The following is a 19,502-nucleotide window of genomic DNA, read 5'->3' as shown; positions in this document are numbered from 1 at the left end:
TTTTGTAAAAGGCTATAGAAATAAATTTTAATATAGGCACCCCACTATTTCTTAATTGTAAACAAATGCTTAATTATAAATTGAATTTGCTAACTAGAATACAATTTAAATGTTAAGCGTCAGTTAAGTCACATATAAATAAGGAAAAAGATAAAATCTATTTATTATTAAAATTAGTAAAATTTTTCTACAAGTATTATTTTTTATATAAACTTAAATTCGTTTTTTTTTAATAGATGTATAGTTGCATCTTTTGTCTTTTCTCTTTATACTTATAAACAAAATAAACAGATTTTTATAAGTCGAAAAGTCCCCAGTGTGCTTTTAACTAGAAGCATTACCAAAAAACAGCCATTTTAGTAAGTATATTTGGTACCTCTCGTTTCTTTACGATCTCTCATACCTTTACGCACTTTTTCTGTGAACACAAGGTGCGTAAATAAGCGAGAGGTTACTGTATAGTTTGATGAGAAAATTTTGTTTTGTTTATAAGTATAAAGAGAAAAGACAAAAGATGCAACTATACATCTATTAAAAAAAAACAAACTTAAGTTTATACAAAAAATAATACTTGTAGAAAATTTTTACTAATTTTAATAATAAATAGATTTTATCTTTTTCCTTATTTATATGTGACTTAACTGACGCTTAACATTTAAATTGTATTCTAGTTAGCAAATTCAATTTATAATTAAGCATTTGTTTACAATTAAGAAATAGTGGGGTGCCTATATTAAAATTTATTTCTATAGCCTTTTACAAAAATATGCATTTGGTGCTGTAATGGATTTCTTCTTTTAAACAAAAATATATAAAATGTAAGATAAATGTTGGGGTAACTGGTGCTGGTGAGCATTACGAAGAATTGAAGGCAACGTGCGAAAAATTTCAACGCTTGCTGTGTTACAGAAGATAAACTTAAACTAATAAAAAGCGTCAAATGAAAATTAACGATATTTTTACTAAAAAAACAGTTAAGTTTTTTGTTAAGTGTAAGCTCTATATTTATTAAGTATCACTGCTACTTTTTGCTAGGAAGTTTTATTAGATTTCTTTTTTAGATGTTTATACATATATAGGGCAAGAGTGCTGTATGATTTATTTGTATTTAAACTCTCATTATTTCATTATACTTTCATTATTTAACACAGTCATATTTCTTTTAGAATTTTAACTTAAACTCTTATTGTTAACAAAATTGCTAATTATTTTTCAATTAGTCAAGGAACATAAGTCTACAAAGCCGAAATATATAGGGAGGTGAGCTAGCATTTAAAAACATACTTTTAATTAAAAATATACAATAAACGTTATTTCTGCGTTATTAAAAAAATTATTTTTTAAGTTTTTAGAATTCTAAAATGCGTAACTAAACGAGAGTGCGTAACGAGAGTGCGTTAAAGATACGAGAGGTTACTGTATACATATATAATAATTACAGTTTAAAAAATTAATTTTTAGTTATTACACTAAAACATTTTTTTGTGTGTTAACAAGTTAAACGTCTTCAACGGAGCTCTGTAAAAAAATAGTGTAAGGAGAAATAGAAGCTAAAATAGGTATACATATGTGTTAATTAAAAATAATAATAAATGATATAGATTATTGTAGATTAATGGTTAACAAAAGATGCAATATATAATATTAAATCTGAATGTTATATAACTATATAATATTTGTGGTTGTTAAATCTAAATTATGATATAGTAAAGTAAAGTACAAAAGAAAATGATAAATCATAATATAAATAAAGCACTCACATAAAAGTTCAAGAAATACTGATTTATAAGATTAAACTGTTGTTAAACATTCAAAAGTTATTTAATATTTACGTCAAAATATTACGCTCTAATACATAAACACTAAATATAGATTTTCAACACACAGAAACGTGTGTTAGTGTAATAAAGAAAGAGTACTGTATAATTTGTTATTATCATATATTCCAGTAAACTTGTTTCACTAGGATCTTTATTAGCAAACGCTTAAATTTATAGTTTAAATAGTTAAACATATGTATATAAATTATAGTGCTGAAACTATACTTTTTTTTTTCTCCAAATTTTTTTTTTCTTAAAATTTATCAGTTATAATTTAATTGCTCTCGTTAACAGTTCATTGTGTTACAAAAAAAAAAAACTAAAGAGGATACAGCAGTTTCCAGTTATTCAGCAGACATAAGTTTCCTTAAAAAAAACATTTGTTGTCATTTTAGAAATAAACTTTTCCTTTATAAAATAACTTAAAATAGTTAACTTATATCAATCAAGCATAAAATTACGTTTGTTCTGGTAAACAAACTGTGTTCTACGAAAAAGACATAAAAAGTTCATAATAAAGAGTATAGAGTAAAGTCTGTTACAATATTTTTTGACAAATGCCAAACTTTTTAAATGCATAACTTTGTAGTTTGAGCTAAATTTAATGGGTGGGTGTCACTTTTGCACGGCGACTCTTTTGCACGGCGCACTTTTGCACGAGCGTCACTTTAGCACGAAGGGACACTTTTGCACAACAACTCTTTTGCATGGAGAGTCACTTTTGCACGGTGTCACTTTTGCAAGGCGACATTTTTACACATCGAAATGTTTGCACAGCGTCACTTATTGCTCGACGTTACATTCAGATGGCAACACTTTATCACGGCGGTATACTTTCACGGAAGTATTTCAATGCGAAAATTTTAAACAGTCGTTCAATTTTGAACGGAGCTTCACTTTTGCACGCTTCTAATTTTTATTTTCTTAATTAATTTCATAAACTTTATTCTTATAAACTTAAATAAAATTCGCTTTTAAACGCAAATTATTTTGAATGATTAAAATGTGTTAGTTTTTTAATTAAATTTAAATGTAAAGTTTTTATTAAAGTTTTACCTAGAACAATATAGCAACGTACTACAATTCACTTTAATCATATTTATAATCTTAATTTAGATGAACAAGATAAGTACAGTTTTTTTTAAATTTTAAACTGAAATAATTTTTGATACTTTAAATAAAAAAACCTGAATTTCGTTAATTTTGAAACAGGAATATCAACTTAATCTAATAGGGTTTGAAAAACGAATCTTGAGACTGATTTTTTACTTTATTCTTTTGATGTTAAAATTAGCACTAAATAGTTGTTTAAAAAAATATTTTGAAATATTTCAATTTTAAACAATTGTTTACTTAAAAAAAAAGATTTAGTTAATTTATGAAGTGTAAAGGTATTTCATATTTTACTTAATGATTATTTCTTAGTTTCATTGAGTTTTTATTTTAATTTTGTGTAAGATTAAAAACAGCAATAAAAAAGCGCATTTTTCATGACTTAAGCTTTAATTAAAATAAACTAGAACAATTTACTTACACTTTTAGCATTCTTTTTATCTTAGTTTCTTAATAAATTTAATTTTTTGTTGAATCTTTTAAAAATAATCTTGTTTTGTCCTTTAGTTATTTTTTATTTCTAACAATAATATTTATCTGTTTATTATTTATTTAATATTCGTTTATTTAATATTTATCAATAATATCTAACTGTTTAAGATTTAAAATTTTATACTTTTTGTCTTTGGTATGTGGCCGTTATAAAATTTTAGTTTTCAATTTTTTTTTGCAGATTTGGTGCTAGCTACAAAACATTTAATCGGCCTGAATGCAAAAGTAATGTTATGTGCAAAAAAGTCATCGTGCCAAAATGTTGCCGTGCAAAAATAACCCTGCGTACAAAAGAGTCGCCGTGCAAAAGTGATGCCGTGCAAATTTTTCCCCTCGTTCTAAAGTGACGCCGAGTAAAAGAGTCGCCGTGCAAAATTTTCCATTCGTGCAAAAGTGTCCCCTCGTGCTTAAGAGTCGCTGTGCAAAAATGTCCCTTCGTATAAAAAGGTCCCCTCGTGCAAAAGTGACCCGTTCCCAAGTTTAATAGCTCCAGAGCGGTTAGACTACTCCCATAAATTTAATGTTTTAGTACTTTGCTATCCTATCAAAATTAACATCTATAAAAAAATTCAAAAAGGCAACCCATACAATTTGATGTTTCACAATTTCTGTAAACCCTCAACTTGTCATAGTTGCTTTTGAAATATAAATTTAAATCTTTATAAATAGTAAAGAGGTTTTTTTGATTATATATTTTGTATTGAGACAAGCTTATTCAAAACTAAACACTTTTTTTTAATTGTCGACATTATTAATTGCAACTACATAATTGTTTCTTGTACAACACAACTGTTTTTAGATCATTCACTTTTTGATTCAAACTTTGGTGTAAATTTTTTTTCTTTCTTTTAAATTAATCTACAGTTTTAGATAGAAAACCTTATAAGTTTTTTAACAACTGCTACGACATAACAAGTTATTAATAAACAAATTCAAAGTAATAACTATAAAATTACTTTTAAACTGTTTTGAAGAAATTTATCAAAAATACTAAAAAATTTTTAGTTAATTTGATTTAATTTTGCTCGCAATACAAAACATGCCTATTTTTTTCGTTACTAAAGTAAGTTTTGAGCTTTTATATATTTTTTTTAAGTAACTATTTTTACCATTTACACAACTAGCTTATTTCATAACTAAGTCTAGAAGAATGTTTAAAATACATACTAATCTACGCTAGATACAAAAAAAATACGAGCTTGTTATACTGTATAAAAGTGATGATAACTATCAAATTACTCAGTAACTTCAAAACTGTATAACAAAGTTTAATTTTGATGAAGTTTAGTTTAAATCATACATCAGCAAAAATTTGTTTATATAGTAAAAGAAATTAAAACTACTGCTTGTAGTAGTTTTGATTTGAAGCCGAAAAACTGTGCTATGCTGCAGTCAGATTTTTCGTAAATCAAAAATTAAGTTGTATAAAAAATTATTGTAATTTTCTATAAGTAATTACATTAACTGATGCAGATAAAATAAATTATGAAAAGATGATTTAAAAATGTTTCATACAAAATTGCAATTCACTGATTATAAATCAAAATGTTACTGACCCTGTGAAAATTATGCTATTAATAAACGCAGGAAGTTTTATCTTCTTCTGTATTATTTATTTAGTTTGATGTTTACGTAAGGTAAACAAACTAATTGTTTACAAATGCTTGTGGTTAAAAAAAAAGTTAAATGTTTTCATTAAGTTTAATTTATTTTGCTTGTGATAAGATTTATTTTGTTAATTTTTTAAAATAATACGTCAAAATAAATTCCACTTATAATAATAAAAGTATAATAGTAAAGAAATTAAACTAATACAAAAAAATGTCTAAGTTTTTAATTAATTAATAAAATATGTCTTTACACAGTTTTTTTGAACTATTTAAGAAACTTTATTTTTCAAAAGCATAAACTTGCAATAGAAATTTAGTTTACAACTAGTTTTAGTTTACCAAGTGTTCATTTTATTCATCTTTAACTGATTTTCTTTAAATATTGTTTTAAGTCTGACCACCTATAAACTACAATGAGTTTAGCATAATATTACTTTCACAATATTAAAACTATTAATGGACAATTAGTTGTATAAAAATGGTCAATTAACTTTTTAGCAAGGTTCATTGTACAAAAGCCAACAATAGTACATTTTAATTTTATTGAACAACTATTGTAAACAATAAATTAACTTACTGATGTTATTTTATAATAAATTGCTACAATAAAAAGTAATACATTTTTCAAAAATAAAAATCAACACTGTTAGAGAAGTAAAATATTTTTCAATTATACTTAGAATTTTTTTTTATAATTAAATCTATATATTTTGTTTATTTAATGACTTTTTACAATAAAAAAATCCATTTTTACGAGTTATTTAACTATTATAGTTTGAAAACATTATTAAGAAAAAAAGAGCTGAATTTTTTTTTAAACTTTAAGTTTTATATATTTATCCAAAATTTAAACATAAGTTATTAGACACCATAAAATTGAAAATAATTAATAAAAATCATTAAAAAAAGTAGTTATAAAAATCGTTTATACATATTTACACAAATAACTATAAAAATTTAAACAAATATTACCAACGAACCATCAGTTGTTTTTTTTACAATTTATTAAATGTTTTAAAAATAAAATCGAAAACAATACGACTTTAAAAAAGTTAAAAAAAAAATAAAATAGTTGTTTCAAGTGTTTTAGTTGTTCATAAATATGCACCAAACAAGACTACTAAAACACGGCAGGTCTTATTAATGAAGGTGTTATATGAAAAAAAATAAATATCTTAGTGTACTGTGATGTATATAGGTTCGGGGTAAGGCATTAATACGGGTTTTCTTTTCATCGATGTTTGTATCAGGGTTAGTTTTTAGATTGGGAATTTTAAAAACATTAAAATAAAAAGAATTTATAACTATAGCACTACGACAAAAAAGTATATAGATATTAAATACACAAACATAAAACATTTTACAGAAACCATCGAGTTCATTATTTGTCAAAATGATTTCAAAAAATCATTAATTTACTATTAATTAAGTTAATTTGATTCTAAAAAGCATTTAAGGACGGTTATCTAACTTTGAATTGCAATAAAATAATTCATTATTGAGCAATAAAAATTCACAAAAAATCCAATAAAACAAAAAGAAAGTTACGACATCAAAAAAATCTTCGCTTGTTATTAAACTCTCAGTTTTAATTTTTGCTTGAAGTAATAAATAACTTATGGCTGATAAAGAGTTATAGCAATTGTACATGTACCACTTTTAAACTTCAGTGGGAAACGACTTTAGTACCGAACAAAAGCCACGGTTGCCACGGATTTTCTCAAAAAATTTTTGTGATTAGAAAAAAAAATCTGATTTTTGATGTTATGTTCTCGAGTGACGGTTTCCCGTGTTGATGGCTTCAAAAGTTGCGTTGTGACGTCACAACCGATGATTGAGTTCACATGACGTTGCAGCGCGCGCAGCAGCTCGAGGATTCTTCCTTTTCATTTTCCTCAGCTCCTAACATTTGTTTATTTTAATAAATACTATTTTGATTTGCATTTTTACAGTTTTTCACCTGAAAGTATAGTTTCAAATGAATCTCATTTTCCTGCATAATTCACATTTATCTTAATAGGTGCTATAATCAAAGTCAAGTTGAATTGACAAAATTAATTTATTAAACCCAGAGTAAATGAAAGATTCGTGATTGGACTTGCAGTAAGGATTAAAAATGCAATGAATTAGTAATGAATAGTACACGCAGTAAATTAAACTTATGGAATTTAAAAACAGTTAAGAGCGTCAACATTTTAAATTGCATTATAATTTGTAGTTTCACCTAAAAGCATGATTTCAACTGAACCAGGTCGAACAAAAATGAGGTAGTTTAAAAGGAAATGGAAGTTAGTAAATATAAGTTTTTATTTAAACTTTAAACTTATTATAAAACCTATATACTTTTTGGTTTATTTAATTTGTCTGATTTTTAAGTCAAGCTAAATCCTGATTAACTTTATAACTATTTAAAATACATTAGAACTAAAACAAGTTATAAAGCTATAGGCTACTTCAGAAACTTTAATTTCATTTATTAAAACGATGTTTAGTTTCAAAATTACGCCATTGCACAATTTTACCAAGGTAAAAGAAATTATACAAACTTTAATAATAAAACATTATTGATAATTCTATAACCTATAAAAAATAATTTTACAAGCACAACAAGTTTAAAACACTCAATTTCGTATCACAATAAACTGACCTTTATTGTGAGGTTCTGGCAAGCTGTTCCTGCAGACGAGGTGCATGACAGTCGTTCTACTGCCACCTATCCGCAATGCTGCAAAAATTGACAAATGAGTTAAATTTGCTTTTATCAACAAGTGGAAAAACATTTGAAACTTTGCGAAAACGAAAAAATGGCTTGTAGATATTTTATGACCTACGTGCATTTTTTTAAAATATACATTACTTACTGATTCGTGGCTCTTAATTTTATTTTTAAGAGTTTGAATTGTTCGAATTTGAATAGTCGTGCAATCCCAATAACGCTGATCACTTATTAGTACTACATAGATACAATACACAAAACCACCCGTTTAAAAACTTAAATTTATTGAAAACAGAACCAGGTCTTTTCATACAAAATAAACAGTTCTGCTAATGTTGGTATTGAAAATACATTGTGTGATAAAATAAATAAAATATAGTCTGAAATTTATTTTTCTAATAAAACGATCATAAGTCAATAATTTGATGACTACAGATAACAGTAACAAAAACACAACTTTTATACTATTTAACACAACTTTAGTTAGACTTTAAAAATTAGAGTTACAGAAATAAAACACATTTTTGAAAAATATACATTATCAACTAGACACCAAGTTAGAGAAAAAAACGGTAGAGTTTTTAAAAAATAAAAAACATACAACAAATAAAAAAATTTCTATCATTAAAAACAAAAACTTTACATATATTTTAATATATTTAAGGTAGAATTTTACTTAAATTGTACTTTGCTTCCAAATAACATACTTCCTTTAGTTCTTGTAGTAATACTTTAAATAAAAGTCTGATATCGTAAGATTATACAAAATATTTAAGTTCAACCTTTCAAATTTTTTATTAAATTTATATTAAAAACTACTTGTACTAAATAATACTATAGTATTATAAGACAGCAAATATTCATAAAGTATCAAACTCTAATTTTTTCTTTATTGAGAAGAAATTACAAATAAAGTATTTGACGTATAGAATATACTATCATATATGTACATATATATGTATATATATGTATACCAATATAATATATGTATAGAAGTATGTATAATATCATCTAAACAATTTTTGCTTTTAGCATTTGTTGATTATATAACTAGATTATTTTAAATAACCTACTCTCCTTAAGTTAACAAAGCATAACATTTTCTTTGAAAAAAGCATGATTAAAATATACTGATAATTAAAAAAAAAACATACTACTAATTAGTTTTCATTAAATAGTTTATCTTAAGTTATGTAAACGAACTAAATAAGTTCAATATTTTGAATAGTAACAGGTCAGATACTAGGTCGGCTATGCAAGCTGTGCTCAAAAAATTAATGTTTTACAAAATACTTAAGACTTAAGAATTAAACTTCATTACTGTAATCAATTGTTTAATATATATTGTCATAGATAAAAAATAATAGAATTTTAAATACTCTTTGCTATTTTAAATTTAGATAGCATTTTATTTACTACGATCACAAACAACTTTTTTAAAATGGTTTAGGATTGATAAAAAGTATTAGTGTATGAATACTAATTTATATAATAATTTACTTCTATCATAACTTGCTAATATTCAGTAAATAATAAAACATTTTAAAGGTAAGTTCATTTTTATTCATATAAATAGTTATTAACAAACTAGTTAGTTTGGTATTTTATTTTCATGACTTTGTATTTTTAAATCAATAATATAAATTACATTAAAAAAAGTGTTACAAAAAACAAACAGCTCACTTCTTTAAGACTCGTGATAATGGTGAGGTCATAAAAGAGAGAAAATAAAACTTATTTTAATGAAACAAAAAAACTTTCAACTTTTCATTGTTTAAATATTTTCATATATAAAAAATATACTTTGAAATCTCAATTATTCTAAGTAATTTTTTTCAAAAGAAAAAGGCGTTTATGGGGTTAAATAGGGGTTACGTTATTAAGGGGTACAGTAGTTTCTATACATCTTATGTTGCAAATTTTGAGCAACCTAACTTATTCTTGAAATTAAGTTACCTTTTGAAAAAAATCACTTTAAAATATAGTTAGTTTTCCTTTTTATTTAATTTAAAAATTTTCGTTTTTTTTTTTCAAGTTATCTACAAAATTTATTTTAATTTTTTCATGTATTATTTTAAACTTTAAATCTGTAGCTCAAAAAAAATAAAAAAAAGTGATTTATTTATTTAGATTAATTTTCAAAAAAAAAGATCAAACTAATGTCTTACATATGAAAGTATCAAAAAGCTTTTACAAAACTAGTAATATCTCTAAATTAAATTAAATATTTTACTTGTAATAAATATTAACTTATAGTCTTATAGGCTTAAAGCTTGTTATGAACAAAAACTTGGGCTACCCTTACGGCCTTGAACCTTTTACTTAATAAAAACATATACAAATTAATAAAATGTACAAAACAAGTAAGAATTTAATTAAATAAAATAGGTAATCAACTATAATAAGCTTTATAAACCAGTGAATTTTTAAAAAATTAAAATATCTTAAAATTTTTGTTTTAAAATTATAAACAGTAAAGTATATAAGATAAACCACGTAAACTACAAAAACATTTCAAACAATATCAATTTAATCAAAACAAAACTTTGTTTGTTCTTGATAATGAATCAAAATCAAACTTTTCGTTAAAACTGGAAAAGAATTAGAAGTTTAATGCGTTTAATTATTTATCCGTTTGTACTGTGGTCACACTTTGAGTGCGGATGTAACTTGAAAGAAGTTAAAACAGTTTAAGAATTTCATAGTTTATAAAAAATAAAAACAATGAGTTCATAAAGATTATGCATCTGAGAAAAATATTTAAATGATTGTCATTACTTGTAAGGAAACAAATTATTCTAAAACGTTAAGTAAAAACACAATCAGTATTTTTGCATTTAAATCGCATTTCTAATAAATTATTTTTAATTGACAGTTTATTATACGTAACAATATCAATTTAGCATATAAGTTCTTTACACCAAGAGACTAAAATGTATACCAGCAACTTTAAGTTTTATTATAAAAAACTCACATTTGTTTTTTAACTTAAAGTTTTTTTATATTGATTATATACAACTTGATATAAAATAAACACTGTTTCGGATGATTTTGGGCTTTTTTTTTCTATTTATAAATCTAATTTGAAAACAAACAATATCAGAAGTTAATATGGTAATTCTAACAATAAATATAGAAAGTATAAGTAATTTAAAACTTAAAATTATTAATAAACTTTTTTATTTGTATAATATATTCTATTTAAAAACTTTTTAGTAATAAAAACTAATAGTAAACTATTTTAAAGAAATTTAGTTACTTACTAAAAACTATCTACTGTTAGTTTATAAAATTTAATGATATAACTGCAAAACTCAAACATTTTTTAACTTAATAAATTGAAACTAAAACGAGGTAATTCAACTTGTTATTGAATTTTATCAAAAGTGTACAACGATTTATAGTTGTTAAGTTTCAAAATTATATCATTGAGACTAACGTATTTAATATTCTAAAAAAGGTGAAAAAATAAAAATATTTACAAACATAAGTTGTTTCTTTTTCGGTTGTGTGCTATAGAAACTGAAATATACATAAACTGTTTCAACCTAATCTAAAACAAAATTAATTCTTAAGACAATAAAAATTCTTTGTTGCATTAAAAGTGTTTTTGTAAAATAGAAACTTCTTAGCAAGTAACAACGTGTACCTCCAAGAGTAGCGCTTCCATGAAGAAACCTTCCCTGGTAGATCAACCTCAGCACGCCGTGACTCCTCACATTCTCCTCCATTGGGTCCCACTCTGTAACAAATTGAACATTTGTAAAACAAATGACATATCAGGCTTAAAAATAATAGTTGAACTAATTCCATAATACCAAGTAAAAACTGTTTAATGATTCATTTCAACCATTGATGATGAAAGTTATCGATCGGGCTAAGAACCACGTTAGATGTAACATTAACATAGACCTAAGCGAAAAAAAAAAGAATGAACAACCAGTTTTCAGTGTTTAGTATTAATTTTACAAAATTATCAGCCATTTACTGATAAGCTATAGTCACATTTTTATTAGCAAAGAAAAAAATTGTAAACAACTAACTAAAAACTACGACTTTAAACTTTACTTTTAATATCAATCATAAATTTAGGGTCGATTTAAATATATTTAAAATTACACTTACTTTTATATATTTTATATTAAGATGCTATTATATAGTTGTTTGTTATCACTATCTGCTGTTTTTATTAACAAAATTTCATGGTGAATTCAAATAAAGAGCTTTGCTGCTTTCATACCTAGATATGGTAAATCTTCACTTGGTTGAAAGCTCAGTATTTTTTATAAGCAGAACAAAATAATTTTTCAATAATATTTAACAAACATTTATACTCTCTTTAGTGAAAATAAGAAAGTAAACACAGAAAAACTGTTATGTGTGATTGAACAAAATTCAAATATTAAGTAAATTTTTAGCATTATAATTTTTTTTAAGTAAGTATTATCAGTTATTTTCATTAACTAAAGTCTTTAAAAAAAGTAGAAACGATTTAAAATGAAAGATTTAAAAAGTTAAATATACTTTAACTAATACCGAGTATAAAGTTTGTTAAATATTTATTGTAAAAAACCTATAACAACACTTTATTGGGTATTAAAAAAATCAGATAATAAAAATGTTTTATTACTTTAGGAATATTAACTTAAAGTTTTGAATCTAGTTACAACTAAAAAAAAATATTCAAACAATAAAGGAGGTATTTTTTTTAAGTAGGTTACTAGTTGCTTTTTTTAAACCAGAAGAAAATTTTAGGATATAAGCAATCAAAGCTGGAAAGAACAATAAATTCCTTATGGTAGAAACTAAAAAGGCAAGAATTGACTATTTCAGTAAAAAGAGTAAAAATTAACGTTTTTGACTTTGAGCAATTGTTTTTAAACCTTTTAAGTATAACTTTTATTACAAAAATGTTAAAGTCTGTATGAAAGAAGTACAGAAGTTTTTTTGAAATGAATTAAGATTTTTTTTTTCTAATTTGATCATGAAAATTTTAATTTTTGTAAGATTGTTTAGAAGTACATTTTTTTAATACTGCAAAGAACTTTTTATCTAAACTTTACGTCTCTAGTACAAAAGTTTAAAAATAGGTTTTTGGTAAACTTTTAAACTTCCATGAAGACTGACAATGAAAATTATGTGATCAATAGAAACTAAATTTTTTTAGAAAGCTGACTAGATCTAAAAGGTTAATTAAAAGTTTTATAATCTATAAAAGTTTATTTATAGTTTATAATTAATTATAAATGTTTTTTCAAGAGCCAATGAAAATTTATGTAAAAAAAATGAACTCCCCTATGGTCTTGAACTAATTTTATATGTATAAAACGTGACAAAAACTGTTGTATTTTCAAAATAAGTAAAACCAACAGAAAATACCACATTTAAAATTTTCAAACTAAACTTACAACCTAATAAATCTACAAAAATTCTTGAATATGTTGATAAAAGTAAAAAACAAATTCAGCCTATTAGTAAACAAAATTATTTAAATCATAGACTAAAGCTATGTTTAGTAATTAAGGTTTAGCCAAGCATTAAATATATAGATGCTTATGAAAACCGTCATCATTTAAAAAATTAGTATTACTAGAAATTTAAATGAATAAAAAAAAATTCAAATAAATATGTTGCTACTGAACTTGCAGCAAGACTGAAAATAATTTTCAGCGTCTGTTATGACTAAAATTAGTCACCTGGAAAACTTTAAACCATCTACAATTTTTAACTGGCCTAAAGTCATAGTTTTATAATGATTTTGACAAAAATAAGCAGAGTTACTAAAAAATTTACAACTTGAATATCGGTTGAAAACACTAAACTAATTAAAATAAAACTTATGATTAGAATCAATACATATTTTCAAATGAACCTTCAGGCCAATTATCAAAAACGTGTTTTGCAATAGCAGCTGCAGACGTCGAAGGAGTGAACTGAAATGTTTTGAACTGGCCATTTACTCGCAGCAACTTCAAGTTTATCTGCTTCAAGTAGTTATTAGATTCACATTGAGTTGTTCAAATTTTTTAATAATTAAGTAAGACATTTTTGATGCAAACAAAAGTTATTTCTGTACATAGTTTTTGTTATTATAATAGCTACAAACTTATTGAAAGTGACTAATGCAATACATACAAATCATATGTGTTAGACAACAATTTGAGTAAAAAAATGTTTAATATTTAATTTAATAAACTTTTTATACATATATTCAGGTCATAAGTTGTTGAACCTCTTTTTTTTACAACTTCACCTTATTTTCTTGAGTTTTAACTCAGCTTCAAGTTGCTGGTTACATATTTCTAAAGTTCAAAATGATTAATGTGATATAGGTTGTTAAAGTTAAAGAGTACTAAAGGTTCCTTGTGGTAAGAGAAAACTAAATTGGTAAATAAATAGAAATCATTAAAAAATTATTTTTTTCTACGTTTCTAAAAATAAACACCTTAATCTTTCAAAAAATTTTCCTTACAATATAAAAAAAATATATATTGTAACTAATTCTGAAAAAAAAAGAGTTTTTTTAACTAGCTACAACAGAATTCTTTGAATATTGCAAGGAAAATTTCCTGAAAACTAATAGTATTTATCTGAAAAAACTTAAGAGGGTAAAAACTTTTAGTTATTTTTATTACTTGCCATTTTAGTTTTCTCCTTACATATGGAACTTATTGTACACTCTGACTTTAACCGGCTATATCACTAAAACTTTTTTGAGTTCTAAAAATCTGTAAAAAGCAACATTCAGCTGAGTTAAAACTCTAGAAAATAAGATCAAGTTGTGAAAAAAGTTATTTACCCCCATATAGTCATGACTATACCAATCAAGCAAAGTTATGTAGCAGTACACTCAAAACAGATCAAACTGAGTAAAACAGTCAGATTTGTTAACAAAGGCTTTCAAGTTTTCACGCAGGCAAACCTAAATATATAATATTAAATAAAAAATTGCATTTTTAAATAGTTTATTCATTCTTACTACAAAGAATAATGATATTGTACAACAACTACAAAACTAAATAATTAATAACATTTGGACTATAAAATTAGTCATTTTTTTTATTACTTAAAAAGAAAAATATTTTAATAAGGTTAAACAGATTTAAGTTTCAATAAACTTATGAGTTACTACTATTTTTACTTTTGTAATGCTAAAAATAATAGTAACTGTTTTATTAAGGAAAAACTATTTACTGCATTGATAAATCTGCTTATAAAAGTATGATTATAAAAAAAATTCTAAAGGAGCATAAATTAAATTGTGCAATTCATATTTTTAAAGTATACAAAAACACTAAACATTAAATATTATATTTAAATGACTTACATAAATTTATTAAATTATTAGTTTGTAACTAAATAGTTTACAATTTTTACAGATCATTAGGGTTTCTAAGTTTTTGTTTCTAAATAATTGTAAATAGAAACATTTAATAATTAGTTTTCCTGGGTTCAAAACTTTATTATATAACTTTTAAATTAGCTATACAAGTTCAAACTATAAAAACAAAGAGCTTTTAATAACAGAGATCTTTAAGTAATAAATGAAACTCTATTAGTGGATGATTATAGATATTTTTTATTATAAATAAAATATTTACTTCATAAAAAATATTTAAAACTAAATTTTATTTTACATTATCAAAAAACCATTCTTTTGGTTTTTAGTTTACCAATTACTAGTTTATATAAAAAATCACAATTTTATAACCAAGTAAAAAGTTAAAAACATATTTATTAAATACAGATTTTAATACTTCAACAACAACAACTTGATAACATATTTGTATAAATAGTTTTTGGTTTATAGTAATTACTGTCTCTCTCATTTTATAAAAAAGTTAAAACAATTTTTAAAGCTTTACAAATATAAATAAAACAAAAACACTTTTAAAAATTAAATTTAGTTGAATTAAAAAACAAAATATTAAAAAAAAAAATCAAGACCTTTTCATCAGACGGTGGTGTGGTTTTCATTGTGGAATTTTCTGTTGCTGATTCTGACATAATTACACACTACATGCAACTGAAAAAAGTAATTATTTAATAAAAAAAAGTTTTTAAGCAAGTATGATTTTATACAATTTACCTTGACAACATAAACAAAATATTGTTCTTAATAGTTTACCGAAATATTTACTAGCTTTAAAACTTACAATAGATTTCAACTTTTTATATTGAGGACTAACAATAAATTGTTAAAGTGGTGTAATTTGTTGGTCTTAAGCTGTAGTTTTAAATATATAATAAACTTTTTTGACTATTGAATTTTCAAAAATTGTATGTAATGAATTTTTTTGTGAGCTGCAATTTTTTGCCACCAAAACCTGGTTGTAAATAAAATATTTAATTTGCACATATTTATTTGAATCATTCCAAATAGTTAATTAAGTTGGTCTGAGATTAAATCAGAACACTTTTACAAACTTATCAAAAATACTTGTATTGGAATAAAAATTTTCAGACAAAAGTAGTAACTTTGAAATAATTGTTTGCTTTGTGCTTATTTACATTAAAAAATTACTAAAATTTTTAAGAAATGCAAAAAAAAAGTCATATTTCTATTATTTTTGTATTTAAGGGCATAGGGGGGGTAAACACACTTTTTTGGTTTTTGATCTTATCTTATAATGTTTTTACTAAGCTACAAGATGCTTTTTACAGATTTTAATAATTCAAAACAATTTTTGAGATATAGCTGGTCAAAGTCAGAGGCAACAATAGGTTTCTTATGGGAGGCACAAACTAAAACGGCAAAAATAGACTATTTCACTAAAAATCTATCTTCTCCTACGTTTTCGAGATAACTACTTCAAATTTTCAGGAAATGTTCTTTGATATATTTAGAAAATTCTGTCGGAACAGAATTTTAAAAAATTAAAAAAATAAAAATTTTATATAAACAATAAACAAAATAACAGTTTTTTTTTTTTTTTTGTTATAAAATTTTTATTTTTTAATTTTTTTAAATTCCGACAGAATTTTTTAAATATTGTAGGAGGAGATAGATTTTTAGTGATTTCTAGTTATTTGCCGTTTTAGTTTGCGCCTCCCATAAGAAACCTATTGTTGCCTTCGACTTTTTGCCTCTGGTGCAACTTAATTATACCTCATGTTCATTTTACTTCTTAATAATTTAAAGGATGAATAAATGAGTATGAGTGGTCACTAGACTTATGAGAAATACTTTTTAAAAGATTTAACATTAAAAGTTTAAATCAATTGAGAATAATAACAAAATTAATGGATAACTTTATGTAACCATGTTATTTAAAAACTTTATATATAAAAAAATAGTTTGATTATATTTTTTGACATTTTAATTAACTAACTTAAATCTTAATAAATAAAATACTCACTGGCATGAATACTCTTATATCATAATAAAATTTAATTTCAGACTATAAAAAAATTACAATATTCTTTCTAATAATAGTGAAGAACTAGCCAAAAGGCTAAAAAAAATTAAATAAGCATTTTAAATAAAATAAAAACTTCTGAAACAAAATAAGTTATATATAGTAACAAAAGATTAAAACTTGATCAACGAAATCTCATTGTAGATCTAGAATAAAATGTCCAAAATTTTTAAAAAATCTTTAAACTATCCTGAGATTATTATAAAAAATTACATGTCTGGAGTTTAAAAAAAATCAAAATATCATGAGTTATTTTGAGTCTCCCTGAGATTTTCTAGAAATTTAAATTTATGTATCTTTTAAACATTATTTTTAAATATTAATTCACCAGATTTGTTATAGAGAACATGATTAAAGTTCAAAATATTTAAAAGTTAAAAAGGTTTTTACAGTTTCAATGTAACTTCATAAAATTCATATCTTTTAAGAAATATAATTTTTCAAATTTGACCATTTACTTTCTATTCTTATTAAAAAAAAAAATTTATAACAATTAAAATCATTTAAAACATGGCTGAAGTCTTAATTAAGAAAGGAAAGAAAAAAATACAAGCTTTCACAACTACATTAAATGTTGGTGAATATAATTAATTAAACAACTACTGATTTAAAATAGAAAAATAAACATACTTTTAGTATTAGAAAATTTTTATAACTTATAGAATTTATTTATGGTAGAAAAACATCAGTATTACTCCTCCATCTACAATGATGATTATTTATTGTAGTGCAGTTTATTTAAACTCATGTGTATACACAAAAATAAAGATTCCAAAAGTAGTGTTTGAAGAAATAATGGATAATTAGTTATAAATTTCTTTTAGAAATTTTCAATTTGTTTGTTTTTTATCATGAATGGATTTAGATTATTATATTTTATGTAAACAACAAAAAAGTACCTGCTTCAATTTTAGTCATAGTTGATTGAATTATCAGACATTTTAAAAAACTTGTGCTAAAGCGTAGAAACTGAGTAAAATTATTAACAGGTAAGTCTAAATGTTTTAAACCTGTTATAATTTTTCTTCTTTTTTTTTAAAGAAAAAAAAATTTCAGATGACAAAAAATGTTATCAAACGGTTTAAATAAACGTATTTAAATACGATAGGCTTACTAAATTAAAAACGTTTTTTTCATAATTCTAAAAATTGAAAAAAAATCTTGAAAAATTACAAAAGTATACAAAACTAAAGTAAAAATATTTTATAATAATTAATTGGTTTCTTGATATGCTTTAAAACTGTTGGGTTTTTGACTTTTTGAAAACGTTAATGAAAAAATATTAATTTTTCGATATGCACAACATCATAAAAAAATTTTACACCTTTGTGAAAAAATTTTAGTGGTACCCATAAAACTAATTAAATCATAAAGTTTTGTAAGTAAAACCTTAATAACTATTTTAAAACTAGTATTAAAAAAATTGTATGTTATATAAAACAAAACCGTTTCAAACTAAAAAAAAAATCACTACAATTTTTAGTTTATTTTAAAAAAGGCTGTATGTTTTACTTACGACTAGACTTATTTAAGTTTTTAGACTAGATTAACACTTAATATAAGTTTGTTTTTCTTACTTAAAATACAAGTTCCAGTAAGTTAGTGACGTCTTTTTTATAGAAAGTTCGCAAAATTTTCATCATTCTTCTTTGACTTCTATAAAAAAAAAAATTAAACACACAGTCACAGAACAATTGAACAGGCATGAAATTTAAATCAAACTAGCAATCGTTTATTCAGAAAAATTACGTTAATTCATTTAATCGAAACTTTGAAATACTTAGTTTTATTTAAGTTAATCCTCTTCTTAAATTCATTAACCAAATAAAACAATAAGTTTTAAAATAAATGTCTCCACATGCCCTTTGTCCAAATAAAGCAAAACAAAATATTTCTTTTGTACTTATCTTACAAATAAAAAACTTGAAATAAAAAACAAATATTTTCATTCAAATAACCAAGGGGCAAGGGTTGCTTAAATTTTTAAAGTATGTAAACTAAAATTCTCAAAAACTAGTTAAAATCAAAAAGTTTGTATAAAAGTTAAGTAACTTAACTAAAATTTGGGAGAAAATATTGTTGTATTTGTTTACTTATAGAAAAATATAAGGTTTTTGTAGATTCTTATGTTGTGATAGAAAAAAAAAGTAATTTTGAGCTTGAAAAATTTTTCTTCAATATTATCTTAAAATTTCTATTATATCAAAAAAATATTAAATGATTGATTTTAGCTTAGATAAACTAAGATAAAAAGCTATATGACAAGTATAAAATAGCTTTATATTATGTTATTAGATCGCAGACGCAGTTCAATATAATTTGTTTGTAGTTA

The 19,502-nt window shown here is 23.5% G+C and overlaps 1 protein-coding gene across 2 annotated transcripts; it reads right to left on the bottom strand.

Annotated features, from left to right (window-relative positions):
• Window positions 1–5,763: 5,763 nt before the first annotated feature.
• LOC145842157 (ubiquitin-like protein 3) lies at window positions 5,764–17,918 on the bottom strand. 2 transcript variants are annotated; one of them, XM_082949553.1, is made up of 6 exons: window positions 17,801–17,918; window positions 15,699–15,777; window positions 13,624–13,735; window positions 11,401–11,493; window positions 7,683–7,760; window positions 5,764–6,937 (listed from the first exon to the last, which is right to left on the bottom strand). In XM_082949553.1, exons 2-6 carry the CDS (start codon window positions 15,756–15,758, stop codon window positions 6,876–6,878), a joined length of 405 nt encoding a protein of 134 aa, XP_082805679.1. In that variant the 5' UTR covers window positions 15,759–15,777; window positions 17,801–17,918; the 3' UTR covers window positions 5,764–6,875. The 2 variants fall into 2 exon arrangements, with proteins under 2 accessions (XP_082805679.1, XP_082805680.1); XM_082949554.1 differs by having other exon boundaries at window positions 5,767–6,937; window positions 13,624–13,732.
• Window positions 17,919–19,502: the final 1,584 nt, after the last annotated feature.

Source organism: Thalia democratica, chromosome 8 (assembly GCF_965202585.1).
Source record: "Thalia democratica chromosome 8, ktThaDemo2.hap1.1, whole genome shotgun sequence".
Classification (NCBI taxonomy): domain Eukaryota; kingdom Metazoa; phylum Chordata; class Thaliacea; order Salpida; family Salpidae; genus Thalia; species Thalia democratica.
This window is presented reverse-complemented; position numbering and strand designations above follow the sequence as displayed.

What these genes read in the sequence shown, in the direction of transcription:
- LOC145842157 (XM_082949553.1), bottom strand. Translation starts at nt 15,758, where the DNA reads ATGTCAGAATCAGCAACAGAAAATTCCACAATGAAAACCACACCACCG. An exon ending in CACCACCGTCTGATGAAAAG is followed by an intron (nt 13,736 to 15,698) that starts GTCTTGATTTTT and finishes AACTACTTGAAG; the next exon opens with CAGATAAACTTGAAGTTGCT. An exon ending in TGGAAGCGCTACTCTTGGAG is followed by an intron (nt 7,761 to 11,400) that starts GTACACGTTGTT and finishes CAATTTTTGCAG; the next exon opens with CATTGCGGATAGGTGGCAGT.